Source organism: Choloepus didactylus, chromosome 18 (assembly GCF_015220235.1).
Source record: "Choloepus didactylus isolate mChoDid1 chromosome 18, mChoDid1.pri, whole genome shotgun sequence".
In the NCBI taxonomy this organism is placed as follows: domain Eukaryota; kingdom Metazoa; phylum Chordata; class Mammalia; order Pilosa; family Megalonychidae; genus Choloepus; species Choloepus didactylus.
In genome coordinates, this window is record NC_051324.1 from 75,243,882 (window position 1) to 75,261,301 (window position 17,420).

General features: G+C 52.0%; 1 protein-coding gene across 1 annotated transcript in view; it reads right to left on the minus strand.

Moving 5' to 3' along the window:
* Positions 1 to 1,614: 1,614 nt before the first annotated feature.
* NPLOC4 (NPL4 homolog, ubiquitin recognition factor) overlaps positions 1,615 to 17,420 on the minus strand; it is an 82,354-nt gene continuing 66,548 nt past the window's right edge. Inside the window, exons 13-17 of the mRNA XM_037810694.1 lie at positions 16,704 to 16,775; positions 13,807 to 13,902; positions 12,511 to 12,627; positions 10,985 to 11,087; positions 1,615 to 3,589 (exon numbers count right to left, since the gene is read on the minus strand). Coding sequence (XP_037666622.1) covers positions 3,432 to 3,589; positions 10,985 to 11,087; positions 12,511 to 12,627; positions 13,807 to 13,902; positions 16,704 to 16,775 — 546 coding nt within the window. The 3' untranslated portion in view covers positions 1,615 to 3,431. The remainder of the gene's footprint in view (positions 3,590 to 10,984; positions 11,088 to 12,510; positions 12,628 to 13,806; positions 13,903 to 16,703; positions 16,776 to 17,420) is intronic.

The following is a 17,420-nucleotide window of genomic DNA, read 5'->3' on the forward strand; positions in this document are numbered from 1 at the left end:
AGACGGGGACGGGGTTTGACTTAGACGGGGACGGAAGCCTCCTCGCCCCGTGGGGGCAAAGGATAAGCAAAGGGAATTCTGGGCTGGGGGTGGAGGACAGTGAAAAAAATGACCGGTGAGGCGGCGGCGGAGGCGGCGGCTGGCCCGGGGTCAGTCTGGAGGTGAGCTGAAACCTCCCCTACCTGGGCTGCCCTCTCCACTTCCAGCAGGGCTGTCAGGGCTTTGGAGGGTTGCTGACCAGAGCCGGGCCACAGCTCTGCGCTAGGTTCCCCGGGCCTGCGGTATGGACACCTGCTCCATGCAAGGAATAGGAGATACTCCGTCACACCACTCACAAAGCGGAAACTGCAGCTCTCACCCTATAATAATAAGTCAGGAGAACCCTGCAAGGCCAGACGCCCGTGAGTAAAAGGGGTGCTGTGTGTCGAAGGCACCTTGCTGGAAAATGGTCCCTGGGTGAGGGAGTTAAGCTATCACCACCAAGTCCCAGTTGCCTGTGAAACCCCAAGAACCAGCTGCAAGAATTCTCATCCCATTCCTCAAGGTGGGTTGGGTATGCAGACCCCAGAGCAACAACAGCCATTGGTTGACGCTTTTTGGGAGTTGGAGACAGCTTGCCCGGCATTTGGTGTTTGCTGTCCCTCTCTGCTCTCCAGGGCTGCTCCCAAGGTGTTTTGTCTGCAGTTACTGTCACTGATGCTGGAATGGGAGGGGGGCCACGAGGGTGTGAGGCAGACCAGCTCCCACCTGACCACAGGAATCAGGAAACGAGGACGTGCTCATTTGAACAGCATGCCCCTCTGAATTTCACCCACTGCACAAGCGTGATTTTCCCAACTGCCAGGCCACCTTGGCTGGCCTCCAGGTCACATGCTCACACCAGTCCTTTCACACCTTTCCAACGCTGGACCTCCCTGAAGAAAATGACTCCATAGGGGCTCTGAAATGGGTGTGGGTGGAGGTGGGCCATGCTGAGCAGGCCTCACCCTGCCCAAGTTCACCTGGGACTGGTGAGGATGGCCCTGCAAGTGCTGTGTTGGCTTGGGTCACTTCTCTGTCCCTCTCCACTCAGCTCTGGAGGCCTGGCAGGCATGTCTGGCCCTACACCAAGCCCCAATACTTGGCGGTATGAAGGTTTGTGATCATAAACAGACACTGTCCAAACACAGGAGAGGTCCTCGGGTGCTGGATTCCAGAAGGGAGGGAGTAATGAAGACACAGCTGAGACCCAGCTGCTGGCCAGTAGCGTCCTGCCCCACCCAGGCTGCTGTCTGGCTGACGAGTGACAAGGCCGAGTGGGCCAGTCTGCCCTGGTGGAAGGGTGGCATGCCTGCTCTCAGCAGGAAGCACACGAGATGCAGATCCAATTACTGAAATTTGCTGTGCCAAATTTGGAGGCGGTATGGTCTCCCCAAAGACGGAATTACACAGAGAAGCCAAACAATTACGGGAACAGACTGGGAAGAACACGGCAGGAGTGCATGGGGAGGTGCCACTGTCCAGCTGGCAGAGTCTACCAATTGGCGTGTGTGCCAGGGAGGAGACAGGAGCCTGGCGGTCTCACCAGGGGGGCTGAGACCAAGTGGGGCAGGAACGACAACCGGGTGCTCAGACTGTCCTTCAGGTGCTTTTATTAGGTTCTGCTGCAAGGCTGGAGTCAAGGTAACACTAATCCAAACCCAACCAGCGCACACCTGAGCCCAAAGCAGACAGGCAAATCGCAAGCACCAACGTCCCCAGGAGAGAGACCTCAGGTGACAGAAGGTGGGGGCAGGTGAGATTCTGGCAGTGGGTGGGGTGGGGATGGCTGGGGGCAGAGGAACGGGGGAGAACAGACGGTGGAAGCGGGGGACACATGGTGGGGGCGGGCAGCACGGGGGCCTACCCTCCCTCCATGGTTCAGGGCGCCTGGCAGGCACAGGGTCCACAGTAAAGGCAGCTGTGGGGACAAGCAGGTGCAACGCAAGGCAGGCCGGGGCCCTGTGGGAGAGGCGACGCCTGGGCCCTCAGGCAGGCCCCACCCCAGGCTCTAGTTCTTGGACAATACCGTAAACTGCATTACTGAACAGTAACTCAAACCCAGAAGCGGAAAACTCAGAATGTTTTTTCTTTATCTAAAACACAAGAGGAAACAAATGAATTATGTGGAGGCCAGAACTTTAGTGAAGGAAAGGTTGGCTGAGGAGAAAAGGAAATCAGCCTGGTTGATCAAGACCAGAGCAGGCTGAGGAGGAAGTGGCGGCGTCCGCGTTGGTATGGAGGGCTGTGGGGTGCACAGAAATTAGGGAAAGAGCCCAGGGAGGGCAGATCCCATACATCCTCCGGCTGACCTGAGGCTGAAGCAAAAGCAGATGAGCTGCCCCTGCCCGCCGCCCAGTATCCCACAGCAGGGCCCTGGCACAGGCTTCTCCTTCCACACGGAGGTTGCAGGGTGGCCCCACGGGTGGAGACAGGAGGCCACGTGCAGCTTGGATGTAGCTATGGTTAAGGCAAAGAGGCACAAGGCGCCCAGAAGTCCCCAAGGGCAGGCCTGCACCACAGCCCAGCTGGAGCCACCAGGGAGTGCCCCCGTGGTCTGCTGATGATGCCCACTCCAGGTGATTGCCAAGGCCCCAGCACAACGCCAATTGCCCCCAGCTTTGAGGTGGGCCTGGGCAGCCCCCCAGCCTGCTGCCCCAGACTCCTCCCAGGCACCCCCTCGCATCTCTGGGCTGTACCGGCCTCTGGGAGGGTGCCCGCTCGGCTTGAGCCTCCACCTGACTTCTGCACCAACCGTTGGGCCTAAGCCGCGGTGGTGGCACTGCTCGGCAGGGAGGCTCAGGCACTGTGGTTTAGCCTTGGAGAATGATTGCGGGCGCCATGCCCACCCTGGGCACCCCCTAAAAAAGGACTTCTAAGGGAGGGGGAAGAGGAGGAAACGGGTCCCTCACTCCCTCTTTGTGCAGTTTTTATCTTCAAAAATAAATAGAAGTCCTCTTGGAGGCGTTACTGAGAGCTGTTATTCTGACCAACACAGGTTTCAAACTCCCACCTGGAAACGCACGGACCTGAACCGCAGCCCACTCCCCGGTCCCAGAGCAACGGGGCACAAGGAGACCAAGCTCCCAACCAAAGAAACCAGGTGTGTGGGGCGCAGGGGGTGCAAGAACAGAAAGCATCCCAAAGAAAAGGAACAATAAGAGAGCTGGAAGGAGCAGCAAAACGCCCCTGCCCCAACCCCAGGTGAGGACTGGGGGGTGCCTGGTTCTTCTGACCACACGCAGGGAGTTGTCAACCCGGGCGCAACGAGCCAGGCCTTCCGGCGAGTGCCGCTCTGCCGTTTCCAGGTTGGAGGTCGTACTCAGCCCGGCAGGACCCCACCCTCGGGGAAGAAGCTTCTGGGGGTCTGACCCCAGGGCACGTGGGCCCCAGTCCTGCGTGGGGCGGGCAGTCTAGGTGCGCGGCAGGCTGCACATCTCGCAGTGGCCCGTGCCGGGCCGGTTCATGAAGGTGCAGTGCTGACAGGCCCACATGGCGGAGGCGGCGGCCTGTGCAGAGCCCCCGACGGCGCCATACTCGTGGAGGCCGGGAAGCTGTACGCCCACTGTGCCTGTGGGTGAGGAGAAGTGAGTGTTACTTCCAGACAGCAAAGCTTCCCCACCCCATTGGAGGGCCCGATGACTCCCGCCGTCCTGATGGCACACACGACTCATGGGAAAGCCGTTGTTGGCAGAGCCCAAGGCCATCAACTCTGACCTGAGTCGAGCAGAAAACCACCTCTGCCACCCTTGGCTGCCGGCCAGACCCTGGCAGAAGGCGCGTGAGAGCAGCTCCCAGCAGTCCCCAAACAAGGACTGAGTGCCTCCAGGTGGAAGAGGTCCTGCGTGTTCAGACAAGTGGGCTAGCAGGGCAAGGATAGAGCTGGGGTCCACACCTGCTCCTCAGAGAGACAGGGCAGAGGTGAGTCCCGAAAGGGACGGCTGTCCTGGAGGTGACAGCACCAAAGGAAGGGATGGAGAATGGAGAGGAAGAGAAGGGCAGCGGGCACACTGCCGGTGCCTGTGTGGTCCTGAGGCCTGCCCTCACGGCTCGGTGCTGTGCCTAAGAGCTAGGGTGCAGGGGAGGCTCCTGGGTCAGCAGAGCAGGGGCTTGGGTTGTGATTCAGGAAGCAGAGCAGGAGGTGCAGTCATCAATTAAGAGGGTAAGGGGGTGCAGCAATCCCAGCTGCGGAGTCAGAAGGGATGCCCAGTCCAGAACTGACCCAGGCAGGGAGTGAGAGCGGCAAAGAGCAGGCTTGCTGCACTCAACATTTTCCAAATCTAAAGGAATAGTGGGGACACCTTTGAAAACTATCACAGTGCATTCTACACACCCAGTGAGTAGGGTCCAATGAGTTCTGACAAGTGCACAAGCCCACGTGCCCCCCACCCACAGCCACAGGGGACACCTGGCCACTCCCTCATGCCACGCCCTCCCTCCCCACCGCTGGTTATTCCAGCTGGAACACAAGGTGCTCCTTCTCCCTTGCTCAGCAGTTTTGAGATTCCTCCTGCCACCAGCCTGCCCCTTTATTGCATGTTTCTCCCCTGTACGAACACCATGGTTTGTCGTCCACTCCCCTGGGGATGGACAACCGGGTGGTTTCCAGTTTTGAGTTCTTAAGAACGAAGCTGCCATGAGCAGTCTTGTACAAATATTTTTGTGGACCTGTTTTGATTAGTCCTGGGAGAAACCTAGAAGTGGAACTGTTGGGTCACAGGGTAACTGTTTAACTGCCCAGAAACTGCCCAGAGCGCCCACCCCTCGCCCGCCCCCACGGGCACCATGAGGAAGCCCCTCCCTGAGCTGCACCCTGTGGACTGACAGAGTCCTGTGCATGTTTTGGATACAAGTCTCACATCATGTGCATGTATTGCAAATAACTGCCCCCCCCCCAACTGTACCCTGACTTCTTGTGTTTGTAACTATTTTTGGTGAGCACAAGTGTTACCTTTTTTATGGTTGGTGTTTTTCCATGTCCTACCTCAAGGTCCTATGTCTAGTCTAAAAAAATACTTGCTTAACCTAAGGTACTGAAAATATCCTATTTAAAACAAACAAACAAAAAAATGCTTTATAGCTTTTAGCTGTTACCACTAGGTATATGAACCACCTTGAAATGATTTGGGTATGTAGTATGAAGCAGAAGTCAAGGTTCCTTTTTTCACAAAAATAACCAGCTTTTTCAGCACTGTTTGCTCTAGTGCCCTCACTGGCATCTGGTTCTGGGCTCTACCGGGTCCCAGAGTCTCCTTGTCTACCCGTATGCCAATCCCACCCCATCTGAAATCACTGTAGCTTTACAGAAGTCTTAAAATCAGGCAGGGGAGAGCTTCTGGAAGATGGCAGTTAGGAGAAACGGCAAAAAAAACAACTCCGTGAAAAATACTACACAAAAGCCAGAAAGTGACCCAGAACACCAGTTCCAGCGATGCACCAGCTGGACAAGGTCTGCTAAATCCACAGGGACCGTGCAGTTGGTGAAACCGGGAGTCTGCATTCTAAAACGAGTGTGCTGGATAACCAGCAGCCACGCTGCGGTCTGGGGAAACCGGGGGTTGGCGTTTGGAGTTGGACTAGTTTTAAAAACCCAAAAGCGGCTGTGGATACAGCAGCAAAAACCACATAGTGACGCGCAGCGGGAGCGGCATCCCCACAACTCTTGGGCTCGTCTCAATATCTGGCGTAGGCGATAGCCTTTCGTGCACCTGCTGCTAATTGTCTTGGAGTGAAGAAGGCAGAGGTTAGCGAAAAGGGGAAAATAACCACGCCCCATACGGCCATTTTTCCGGCGGGCTGGAAACACTCCTGCCCAGTGCTGGTGCGGGTAAAGGTTGCCAAACAACCCAGCGCGATGGAAAGTGTTTCCATCAACGTACATGTACCGCAATATCTGGCATGGACGATAGCCTTTCGTGCACCTGCAGCTAACTGTCCTGGCGCTAATAAGGCGGAGGTGTGTGAAAAGGGGGAAATTAACACGCCCCATACAGCCACCCTTTCATCAGGCTGGGAACACCTCTACATGGCCCTGCGGCCCAGAACTTCCTTTGGGGGATGACGCTCACTTGTGATGTAGCACAGTCTTCCCTCAGCAGAGGCCCTAGGAGAGCACGGCTTGGAAGAGAGACCCACTTGAAGTCCCAAGGAGCATACACCATACCAAGGACTTGGGGGTCAGTGGCAGAGATAAAACTGCGGCAAGACTGAAATGAAGGTTTAGACTCCTGCAACAGCCTTAAATCTCCAGGAACACCTGGGAGGTTTGATTATTAAAGCCACCCTCCCTCCCTAACTGCTCAGACACACGCCCCACATTCAGGGCAGGCAGCACCAACTACACATGCAAACTTGGTGCCCCAATTGGACCCTCACAAGACTCAAACCTCCACACACTACCAAGACAAAGTTGGGGAGAACTGGCTTGAGGGGAATAGGTGGCTCACTGATGCCACATGCTAGTTAGTTAGAGAAAGCATACGCCACCAAGCTGTAGATCTGACAAATTGGAGATAAGTGTTTGAATAAGCCTACATATCCAAAAAGAACCCTATCAAGTTAAGCAAATACCAATAGGCCAAAAACAACAGAAAATTTTAAAGCATATGAAGAAATCAGACGATACGGATAACCCAAACCCAAACACCCAAATCAAAAGATCAGAGGAGACACAGTACTGGGAGCAATTAATCAAAGAACTAAAGACAAACAAAGAGCATGGCACAGGATATACAGGACATGAAGAAGACCCTAGAAGAGCAAAAAGAAAAAATTGCAAGAGTAATTAAAAAACAGATGATCTTATGGAAAAAAAAGAAACTGTTGACCAAATTAAAAAGATTCTGGATACTCACTATACAAGACTAGAGGAAGGTGAACAATGACTCAGCGACCTCGAGAACCACAGAACAGAAAATGAAAGAACAAAAGAAAATGGGGAAAAAAATCGAAATGGACCTCAGAGCTATAACAGACAAAATATAACATCCAAATGTAAGACTCATTGGTGTCCCAGAAGGGGAAGAAAAGGGTAAAGGTCTAGAAAGAGTATTCAAAGAAATTGTTGGGGAAAACTTTTCAAACCTTCTACACAATATAAATACACAAAGCATAAATGTCCAGCGAACTCCAAACAGAATAAATCCAAATAAACCCACTCCAAGACATATTCTGCTCAGACTCTCAAATACTGAAGAGAAGGAGCAAGTTCTGAAAGCAGCAAGAGAAAAGCAATGCACCACATACAAAGGAAACAACATAAGACTAAGTAGTGATGACTCAGCGGCCACCATGGAGGCGAGAGGGCAGTGGCAGGACATATTTAAAATTCTGAGAGAGAAAAATTTCCAACCAAGAATATTCTCCTTCAAATTTGAGGGAGAGCTTAAATTTTTCACAGACAAATGCTGAGAGATTTTGTTAATAAAAGACCTGCCCTACTTCAGATACTAAAGGGAGCCCTACCAACAGAGAAACAAAGAAAGGAGAGAGAGATATAGAGAAATTTAACAGACATATATAGAACACTACATCCCAAATCACCAGGACACACATTCTTCTCTAGTGATCACAGAACTTTCTCCAGAACAGACCATATGCTGGGACATAAACCAAGCCTCAATTAATTTAAAAAAGTTGAAATTATTCAAAGCACATTCTCTGACCACAATGGAATACAAATAGAACTCAATAACCATAAGAGACACAGAAAATTCATAAATACCTTGAAGTTAAAAATGAGGGGGCGATGAAAACATTCCTGGATAATCAAAAGCTGAGGGACTTCGTCACCAGTAGATCAGTCCTATAAGAAATGCTAAAGGGAATTGTGCAGGCTGAAAGGAAGGGACACTAAACAATTTACTGAAACCGCATGAGGAAATAAAGATTTCCAGTAAAGATCACATGGTAAATATAAATACCAATACTACTGTATTTTTTATTTGTAACTCCACTATTCACTTCCTACAGGATCTAAAATACATAAAGTGTAATGATAAATCAGTGGTTTTGGACTCAATGTAAAATATGTAATTTTTCACAAGAACTACGTAAAGTTGGGGGAATGGAGGAGTCTAGGGACATAGTTTATGTGTCCTACTAAAGTTAAGTTGGTATCAAAGAAAATCAAGATTGTTACAGACTTAAGATGTTAAATTTAAGCCCTACGGTAAACACAAGGAAAGTATCAGAGAAAATGATCATAGTGATGAAAAGTAGAGTATGCATTAAGAGAAGTGGGGGAAGGGGCAATGAGGAGTTAATAAGAAATGAGTGTAGGGTTTTTGGTGGGGTGAAGGGAAATTTCTAGAAATGGATGGTGGGAAGGTGATGGCATTGCAACATTGTGAATGTGATTAATCCCACTAAATGGAATGCTAGGGAGGGGTTGGAATGGGAAGATTTATGCTGTAGATATGTTCCCACAATTGAAAAAAAAAGACAGTCTAAATAGATAATGACAATTAAATGCCATAGATGATCCTGGACAAGATCTAAGAATAGAGAAGAAAAGGTTCAAAAGGACACAATTGGGACATAAAGAAAAAAATGAAATACAGAATGTAAGCTTTGTATCAATGTTAAATTTCTTGAACTTAACTACACTTAATGTGATTACATAAATGAATATTCTTGTTCACAGGAAATGTATATGTGAATTATATTATTTGTTCAAGGATGAGTGCAACTTGCTCTCATATGTTCAGAAGACAGAGCAATAGATGATGGATGATAGATAGGGAGGGAGGGAGGGAAAGAAAGAAATGGTAAAGTGACAAAATATTAAAGTTGGTAGATTGGGGGTATCAGTGGAAGGGGGTGGGGGTATGCTGGAGTTCTGTGTATGGGGTTTGTATTATTTTTGCAACTTTTCCTGTAAGTTTGAATTTATTTCAAAATAAAAATAAATAAATAAATCAAGGCCAAAAGAAAAAAAATAGATTGGGGTGATGAATGAATGGTACTGTGATCAACGGATTATATATTTTGGATGATTGTATGATATGTGAATAAATCTTAATAAAAAAAATTTATTTTTTTTTAAATCAGGCAGGACAGGGTATCCTATTTTATTCTTCTTTTCCAGAATTGTCTTGGCGATTCTAGGTCCTCTGCATTTCCAAATAAATTTTAGAAGCTATTAATTTTTACCAAAAAAAAAAAAAAAAGAAAAGAAAAAGAAACAAACAAAACTGTAGGGATTTTATAATTGGGATTGCATTCGGAAACATGGGTAAAACCAACCTATGAAAAATGTATTGAGTCTTCTAATCCGGAGACAAGGCACAGCTTTCTAGGCGCCCTGTTCTGGTTTCGGCAGCGCCTTGGCATTCAGCCTGCGGCTGCCTCAAACAGCTTTCCTGTCGCTTACTCCCAGGTAATTCACGTTCTGCGATGCTCTGGGAAGTGGTGCCCCATTATTCATTCCTGGTACCAGTCGGATGCGTCCTGATTTGCATTTCATGAGCAGAATAGTTAAATTGATGGGGCTTAACCCTCATGAGTTACCAAGCAAGCAAAGCTGCAGTCAGGGGCTGCAAGCCCCCTGCCCTCAGAGCGCTGCTCGGCTCAGGACTAGGATCCTTCACACCGAGACCGGGTCTATGTGTGGGGAGGGGGTTTGGGGGTGTGTGTGTGGAGAGCCCAGCTCCCCTGGGCTCTCCAGCTTCCATTAGCTTCTGGTAGGGACAGCAAGGAAATCCTAAAAGCTCACACTGGTCTCTTTTCAGATCCCGCCCACCCCACCCCCGCCCTGGCCATCGTGTGGCCGGAAGAGCCCCCAGGCAAACTCCCCTCCAGTCAGGCCCAGGTGGAGCTTCTCGCGCCCTCCCGGCCTCCCAGTGCTGACCAGTCTCTCCTTCGGAACTCTTCCTGGGTCAAGAGGAAGGGCTCCAAACATTAAAGCACCCAATGCTTCTACACGAAGGACCTGGGACTAATTCTGGGGAAGAGCACCAGGCAGGAGGGGCCCGGGTGGTGGGCAGCCGACGGCAGAGCAGGCCCGTCCCCGGGAAGGTGGGGGACACGTGCTCCTCTGTCAGCTTTAGAACACTGCGCAGGAGTCGGGAGAAGTAAAAGGAAAGGTCTAGCCAGCCATGCCGCTGGCTTGGGTGTCAAAACTTAACTATACAAGGAGAAAACTTGGCAAAAAGCGTAACAATGAATACTGACATCCTGAAGACAGTGCGCTCGGTATTTTAGTATCAAGAAAGACAAAGAACGCTGTTTCCTCTAAGTTTTTTATGACTTAAGATACCAATGAGGTGTTTCCTGGCTAATTCTGGCTCAAGTACACACCCAAGGGATTGAGAAAATGGTATAAACACGTCTTTCTAAGCATCTTCAAGACTGGTTTAATGAGGCGTTCTGGTTCTTCTCAGAGCACAGGGAAAAGGCTCCCACGGCCACCTGCCACGTCATCTCCTCAAGTCCCAACGCACTCCTCAGGGCAGGGAACCGGCCAAGCCTGTCGACCGGGGCTGCTGAGACGCGAGGCCCCCGTAGCCTGCGCTAGAACATGCACTGCTGGCCAGAGGAACACGCGTGCTGGATGCCTCTTCCCCTCACCAACACACAAAGCTCTAACAGAGGACTGCTGGGGAAATCAATGCCTGAGGGGACCAAAAAGATCCTGAATTCTCAGTACTTACTGAAACATGAGGTTTGCTTGTCTGGAACAATGACTTGATCTGGGTGTGTACGTTTATAAAACCCACACAGCTCTATACTTAAGATGTGTGTGTGACTTCTACAGGACACAGGCTTTACTTCAGTAATAAAACCAGTGTTCCCTGGCAGGCAAGTTCGGTTTGTGTCCATTCCATTCCCCATGGAGCCTAACAGAATGCACCTGGACTCAGGATCCCAGGGCCTAACTGCAAGTGCCCGAGCACGAGCACGCAGTCTTGGGGAGCAAGAGTGCGAGCGGCAAGGCCCCTGGAGACTGAGGGTGGGGGGCACTCACCACAGAGCTGCTCGATGGTGGCCCACTGCTCGGACTTCTTCCACGTCTGCGCCAGCTCTTCGTTCCTGGTCCTCACAGCCTCCAGGAGTAAGCTGATGCTGTCCTGCAAGCAACCAGAAAGGAAGCTTCCAACCTGTCTTGCCTAAGGGAGAGCAACTCTTGGCTACAGGTTTCTTCTTTCCCAACATCCAGACACACCATGGAGGGAATTTAAAAAATTCCACAGCCTGTCACTATGACACACAAACCACCACACACCTGGTTCTAAAAACTCAAGTGCTAAATTAAGCCGCATTTCAAGTCCTTCTCAGAGCGCCCCAAGCTGGACATGGCACTTCCTTGTCACCAGGGCAGAGAACAGAGGCCCCAGCTCCTGCCCCAAGGCTCAGCCAGTGGACAGTGGCTGGGGGCTGTGATCCCCCCTCCACCTCTTTATGTCCTGGATCAAGTCTTAAAAAAAATGCACTCAGTATTTCAGGCCTCCAGGGTAAAAATGCAGAGGATTAAAACAGTTTATAGAATGAGAAAGCCTTCAGGGGCTCCCGGCATCTAACAGGTGACTGAAAACTCTCCGCCACCGTCCTAGCAAGAAAGCAGATTAAGGAGAGTAGCTGAGCCCTCTGCCAGCTGTCTGGTGAGGTGGGCAGTGCTGAGCTGGGCTTAGTGGGGCAGTAAAAACCATGCCAAGAGTCATGGGCTGATGCAGGATCAACCCAGTGGGAAAAGAGCAGTGCAGGGTACCTGATGCAAGGAGCAGGGCCAGGCAGAGCCTTGACTCCATCTGGCCATTGCCACCAAGGAAAGATGTTGACCAGAGCTTTCAACGGCTCAGAAAGAACTCGTTCCTTTCTCTCCGGCGTTTTCTTGGCCTCACACAGGAAAGGGCCAAGGCAGACGACCACCCACGACATGAAATGGGAGGGTCTCCCTGCCCAGCCACCTGCTGTCCCCGTGCTCTCAAAGCACCCGCCTGCTGAGAACACTGGCTCCTTCCACTCCCCCAGTGTCTTCAAAGTGCCAGCTGTGCAGCTCTGCACTTCTGCCTGGAAGCCTGCCAGGCCTTCCGGGCCAAGGCAATAAAACCGAAGTTGATTCGGAAGGAGAGAAAGCAATAAAAAAGCAGAGGCTCCAATTCTGAAAGTGTTAGAGTAGGGCTTTTTAATTTGTGGGATTTCTAATGATCCATGGTAGATGACACACAGCTAAAGCATCTCTGCATTCCATGTGATTCCTGAAAAAACAAACAAAACCCATCCTCCGTCATGAAGGACACAGAAACTTCGAAAATCGTTTCTATGAAAATGCAATCAATTAAAATAAAAAAAAAAAAGGCAGCGTTTCTTTCTGCCAGCAAAGCGCCTGTGGAGAGCTGCTGTCCGGGCGTTGGCTGGACAGGAAACAAGCTTGGGTCCAGCCCCCAGCCCCGCTCTCTGGTTCCCAGCAAGGGCAAGGCCAGGAATGGCTCCTCTCTGCAGCCCCCCCAGGGACCGCCAAAGCCAGGTGCTGGGGGCTCCCGTGCTCCACACCTGCAGGGGCATGACCTCGTTGGTGACCAGGAAGAGCAGGAGGTGGAAATCTGAGACGGTGTCCAGGAACACAGACGAGGTATTCTGGGACAAATAAGTGGCCAAACTGTGGAAGTCCTAGAGCAACAAGGAAGGGAGAGAAAGAAACAGACATGGCTACCCCACTCAGGCCCCCAGGGCCAACCCAGGAGAGCCACCTTCCTACCCGTCACAACCCAAGAGATGCTGTGCCGACATCTGCCCCTCTCTACAATCACTGACAAGTCCAAGAAACGGGGGAGCTAACGGGCTGCACAATAAGCCTCTGGCCTCTTCTCCCGGAAACACTCTCAGTACATTTGTACACACAAGTTGTGTGCGGAAGCACGTGTGTAAAGCCAACCCAGATGTGCGCCACCTCCCAACAGGTGGAAACACCCCCCGACCGCAGATGCCCCAGCTCCAGGTGGAGAGCACAGCTGGAAGGGCCCCAGGCCCCCTCGGGGAAGGACCTGTCTGCACTGTTGGTCCAGGGGAGCAGTACAGTGAGAGACGAGGAAATGTGGTGTGTGTGCGTGCATGCACATGTGGTGCGACAATGTAAGATGGAAATCCGCAGCAGGACCTGGAGCAGCAGACGCAAGGTGCTGCCCAGATGGGCCTTGTGCCTCAGTGCCCCAGTGCCCCCAAGAGGGCCCCAGGCTGATGTGCAGCAAGAGGGACCCTGAAAACAAACCACCCCATGACAAGAAAGTCTCCATGTCGATACGGTTTAACCAAATTGTCTTCTGAAACGTCCAACCAAGTGTACCTTAAGGACAAACATGTACACGAGAGAGTGTATGTGACACAGCCCAATGCGCAGGCCGTGCCCGAGCTGCAGATCAGTGCTGCAGGCCTGACAGTCCCAGGGGTCGGCCACACCGAGACCAGTGGGAGGAGGGGGGCGGTGGCAACAGTGAAGAAAAACCATCTTCCCTGTCCTTGGCTCCACTAATAGATACATTTATCAACAAACAAATAATAGGTTGTTGGTAGAGGACACAAGGTGACAAAATAAATTTTGGGAAAAGTATGGAGGTAACAGAGAATGGCACTTCTGGTGAATGTACAGGCCTGGGGATTTACAGGGATTTGCCTTTGTGGTCATCCATCACTCCCGCCAGACTGGGTATCACAGCGGGCCACCGTCTTAAGAGAGGCCTGGCTGGGGTTTGTCACAAGAATGAATCAGGGGAGTTGAAGACTGGTCCTTTCTGGCACTAGATAAACAATCCCCAGTTACTTTAAATCACGTTTATAAAAACAGGTGCTTACCTGTGTCTCACCCAGCACATCCCGGTTCTCAATAGGAAATGGATTTTGTGAAATAGAGAAAGTGTAAACTGGATCCTTGGGGAACGTTGTTGTGATCTAATAAACAAAACACAAGCCTGGGGTGAACTGTGCTGCGGGACACGAGCATGGACAGCCGCGGCCGGCACTCGGAGGCCCCCTCCCACAGTTCTGACAGCTGCCACGTGCTCTGCGCGGAAGGAACAGTTAACTAGTGGTGCTGCCCTAAGGGAAACTCCTGAAACTCTGAAACGTGGTAAACAGAATAAAGCATTTATATGTAAAATTGCCTCACTTTTGTGCACCGCTCGCTCTGAGCTCTGCCCCGAGTCTTTTTGGGCAACTGCCCTTTCTCCTGGCTCGCCCTCTCATTTGTGCTAATGAAACCAGGGAAGGGATGGGGCAGTCTTGGAGCTGACTTTGTGCAAGAGCTGCGAATGCACATCCCTGGGTTTGGAGGCCACCTGCAGACTCAGTCAGTGGCAGCTTTAGGACGTGCAGTGACCACCAGCCAGACTGCAAAGCCCACGTGAAGTGCCAGGGAGTCCCTCCCAAGGAAACTGTGTGTATTTCAAGGAAGGGATGAAAACACGTGGGCCCCTGGGGAGCACAGGGTACAGCTCTTCTGCTCTCCTTGAAGACCAACTAGAGCCAGAAGCTTATATTAAAGGTGGGCCTAAGTCCTTTCATCTGGCTTAGGCACATTTTCATAAGAGAGGATATGTGGCGTTTTAAATCTCACGGGCAATCAACAGACACTACAGGGACAATGGTGAGTGTGCAAGAACCAATACACACACAGTGTTCACTCCTGTGGGCACCCCTCCCCACAAAAGCACCCGTGTGTCAGCTGTCAACCCCTTTGGTTGACACAGCTTTTCCTCTGCAATATCACACTCCAGCAGCAGCAGATGACACCTCGTCCAGATTTAGGGTAGCTATTCTGGTTCCTTCGGGACTATTTCTAAAGAATGAAAATGCTCCTCTCTCTGTTTGCTGCATCAGCAAAGGCAGCGAGCTGTTTGCAGGCTGGCCCAGAATTCAGTTGTGGCTGCGCCAGAGGCTCTGAAGGATGAGCTGAGGCCCGGCTGGTCTCAGAAGGCCGTGGAGCAGCACTGGGGCGGGGGTGGGGGGTGGCGCTGAGGGCTACTGTGCTGTTCTCGAGCTGCATGGCCCCGTCTCACCTTCCTCATCTGCCAGCCTTGCGCCCCCCCAGAGCTGCTGAGAGGATCACCTGTGTTCAGGTAAGTGAAATGTGCAGAGAGGCCTGGCATGGAACGAGTGCTTGGTAGCATCAGCTGCCCTTAGGGTTCTCCAGGCTGCCAAGGAGCCGTCCACACCAGAGAGACAAGGGTGGACCCTGAGCCTGAGGTGCCCTGTCCCTCTCCCTGAGAGGGAAGCATGGCAGGGGGTCAGTAACCACGGGCACGTCGCCAGCAAGTGAGGTGGGTGAGGAGAGGCGCTCGTCAGACCTGAGGCCATCTGGGAAGAGCCGCCAGTCGCAGTTCGCAGGCTGCACATAAAGCCCACAGATGCACAGTGGGCGGCAAGACTGTGAGCATGTCGTCCACGCAGAAACCTCTCCTGTCCACTTGCTTCGTGGTCGTCTAGCAGGCCATGGGTTGCTGGCTGCCCTCCTCCCTCCTGAAACAACACGGCCGTCCCGAGGTGGACGGCCCTCAGGAGGCCCCTGGTTCAGGCTGGAACCCTCAAGGGACTGCTCCAGTTTGCATCTCCGTGGGAGCCTGGGGTGGACGTTCACCCCGTAACTAAATAGGAGGAGCAGCCTCAACACTGAGAAACCTACTAGGGCAAGAACTGAGCTCCTCTATAAAAAGAGAAGAGGGTGGGGGAGGCTGTGGGAGGAGCAGAAGGCCTTAGAAAGCTGTGTTAAATCTTGCCGACTCCTCCCAAGTGGATGTTCCATCAATCTGTTTTCACCTTAATCACACCCTAGGAGGCCTAAAAAACAGAAGCCTTTACAGCCTAGGCAATAAATGCACTCTCTGGAGCTGTCAACTGGGAGGGAACATCGATGGGCTCGGCTCATGGGAACCCACTCTTCCAAACGCAGGGATATTTTACTGCCCGACTCACAGGCCCACGCTGAGTCCAGATGCAGCCGAGGAACTACCCAGACTTGCAGTCGTGGGGGCAACAAGCATCCTGCCAAGGCCATGCGCCCTGCCCCCTTGGGCTGTGCTCTAGCAGAGTGGTGACGCACTGACCGCAGAGGCACATCAGGCTGCGACTGGCCTGGCTTCCGCTGCTGGACTGTGCCCTGCCCCTTGGCTGAAGGCCAGCTGGGTCCCGTGTGGTCATGTCTCCGCAAAAGCATCTGAGACTCTGGGACAGGCTGGCACAGAGCAGGGCACCGCGTGGCTCTGGCAGCTTCCCCTCGCCCCACCCTGATGTGGCAGGTGCAGTATGTCCTGGACAGCGCAGCCCAGTAGGAGTGCGGATCCCGGCCACTGAGTGTTGACGGGGGCAGCACTCTGCACACATGGGGGCCACCGCAGCCAAGGACCAGAGCTCAGGGCTCCCTGGGGACTGGGGACTGGGCAGCTGGGCTCTGCCACCTCTCAGAGGTGCCTGCATGTTAGTATAGGGGCCGTTAATACCTAAGCTGCTCTCAAGGAAATAAAATGCTGGATGTAAAAGAAAAAGCCCTTAAAATTAAGAGCTTTCCAAGAATGCTGGGAGCGTGCTGCTTCAACCACCACCATGCGGTGCCCAGGCTGGGCCGGGCTCTGTGCCACGCAGAGGGCTCTCCACACAGGCCCCCTTCCCGGCCAGAGCCGCCGCCTGGCAGCCCTGGCACCTGGCCTCCACGCCCCCCGAGGAGCCAGCCCCCTCGCCCGATCACAGCAGGCACTCACGTCGATGATCAGGTACTCCACGGGCAGGGGCCGGGCCAGCTGGGTGATCTCGTTGCCAAACTTGTCTATGTCCTGCAACAGGAAGCCATCAAAGGTGAAGCACCTCGCAGTCAGCGTGCTGGCCAGCAGCCTTTCCGATTATTACACTTCTCATATAGATGTATGAAAAGCAGAAAGGAACACGTGCATATTTTTTACAATGAATCTACCATCCATCATTTCTTGGAGCTCTTTGTTGTGGTCACAACATCAGAGCAGCCGTGCTCCTGGCCCACAGGGGAGGCCATGGGCAGAGACACAGAAGAGTTTCTGTGGGATGGGCCCCTCCCCCAGCTTCAACTGTCCCCTTTCTGCCCTTTACAAGCACTTTAGACCTCACAGGTCTGAATGCTAGCTCTTAAAAACCTTATTATTCTCACTTCTGAAAACATGACTTTATGGAAAGTTAATACTTACATGCTAATAAAATAAATGCACACACAAATGAGTGTACACACACAGAGAAAACCCACCGCTGTGCTGTCAAAGTCTAAACTTGTTTTGCTCTGTCAGATGCAAGGAACATAAAGTTTAATTAAGGGGGGAAAACGGCCAGCATATGCTCATTAATCATAAAATGACAATTAGATCTGATTTATGTCAAACATGCTGAGTTCAAACAGAGCTCTGGAAATAAATTCACAAGAACCGACGCTTTTCATTAAAGATTCTGCAAGA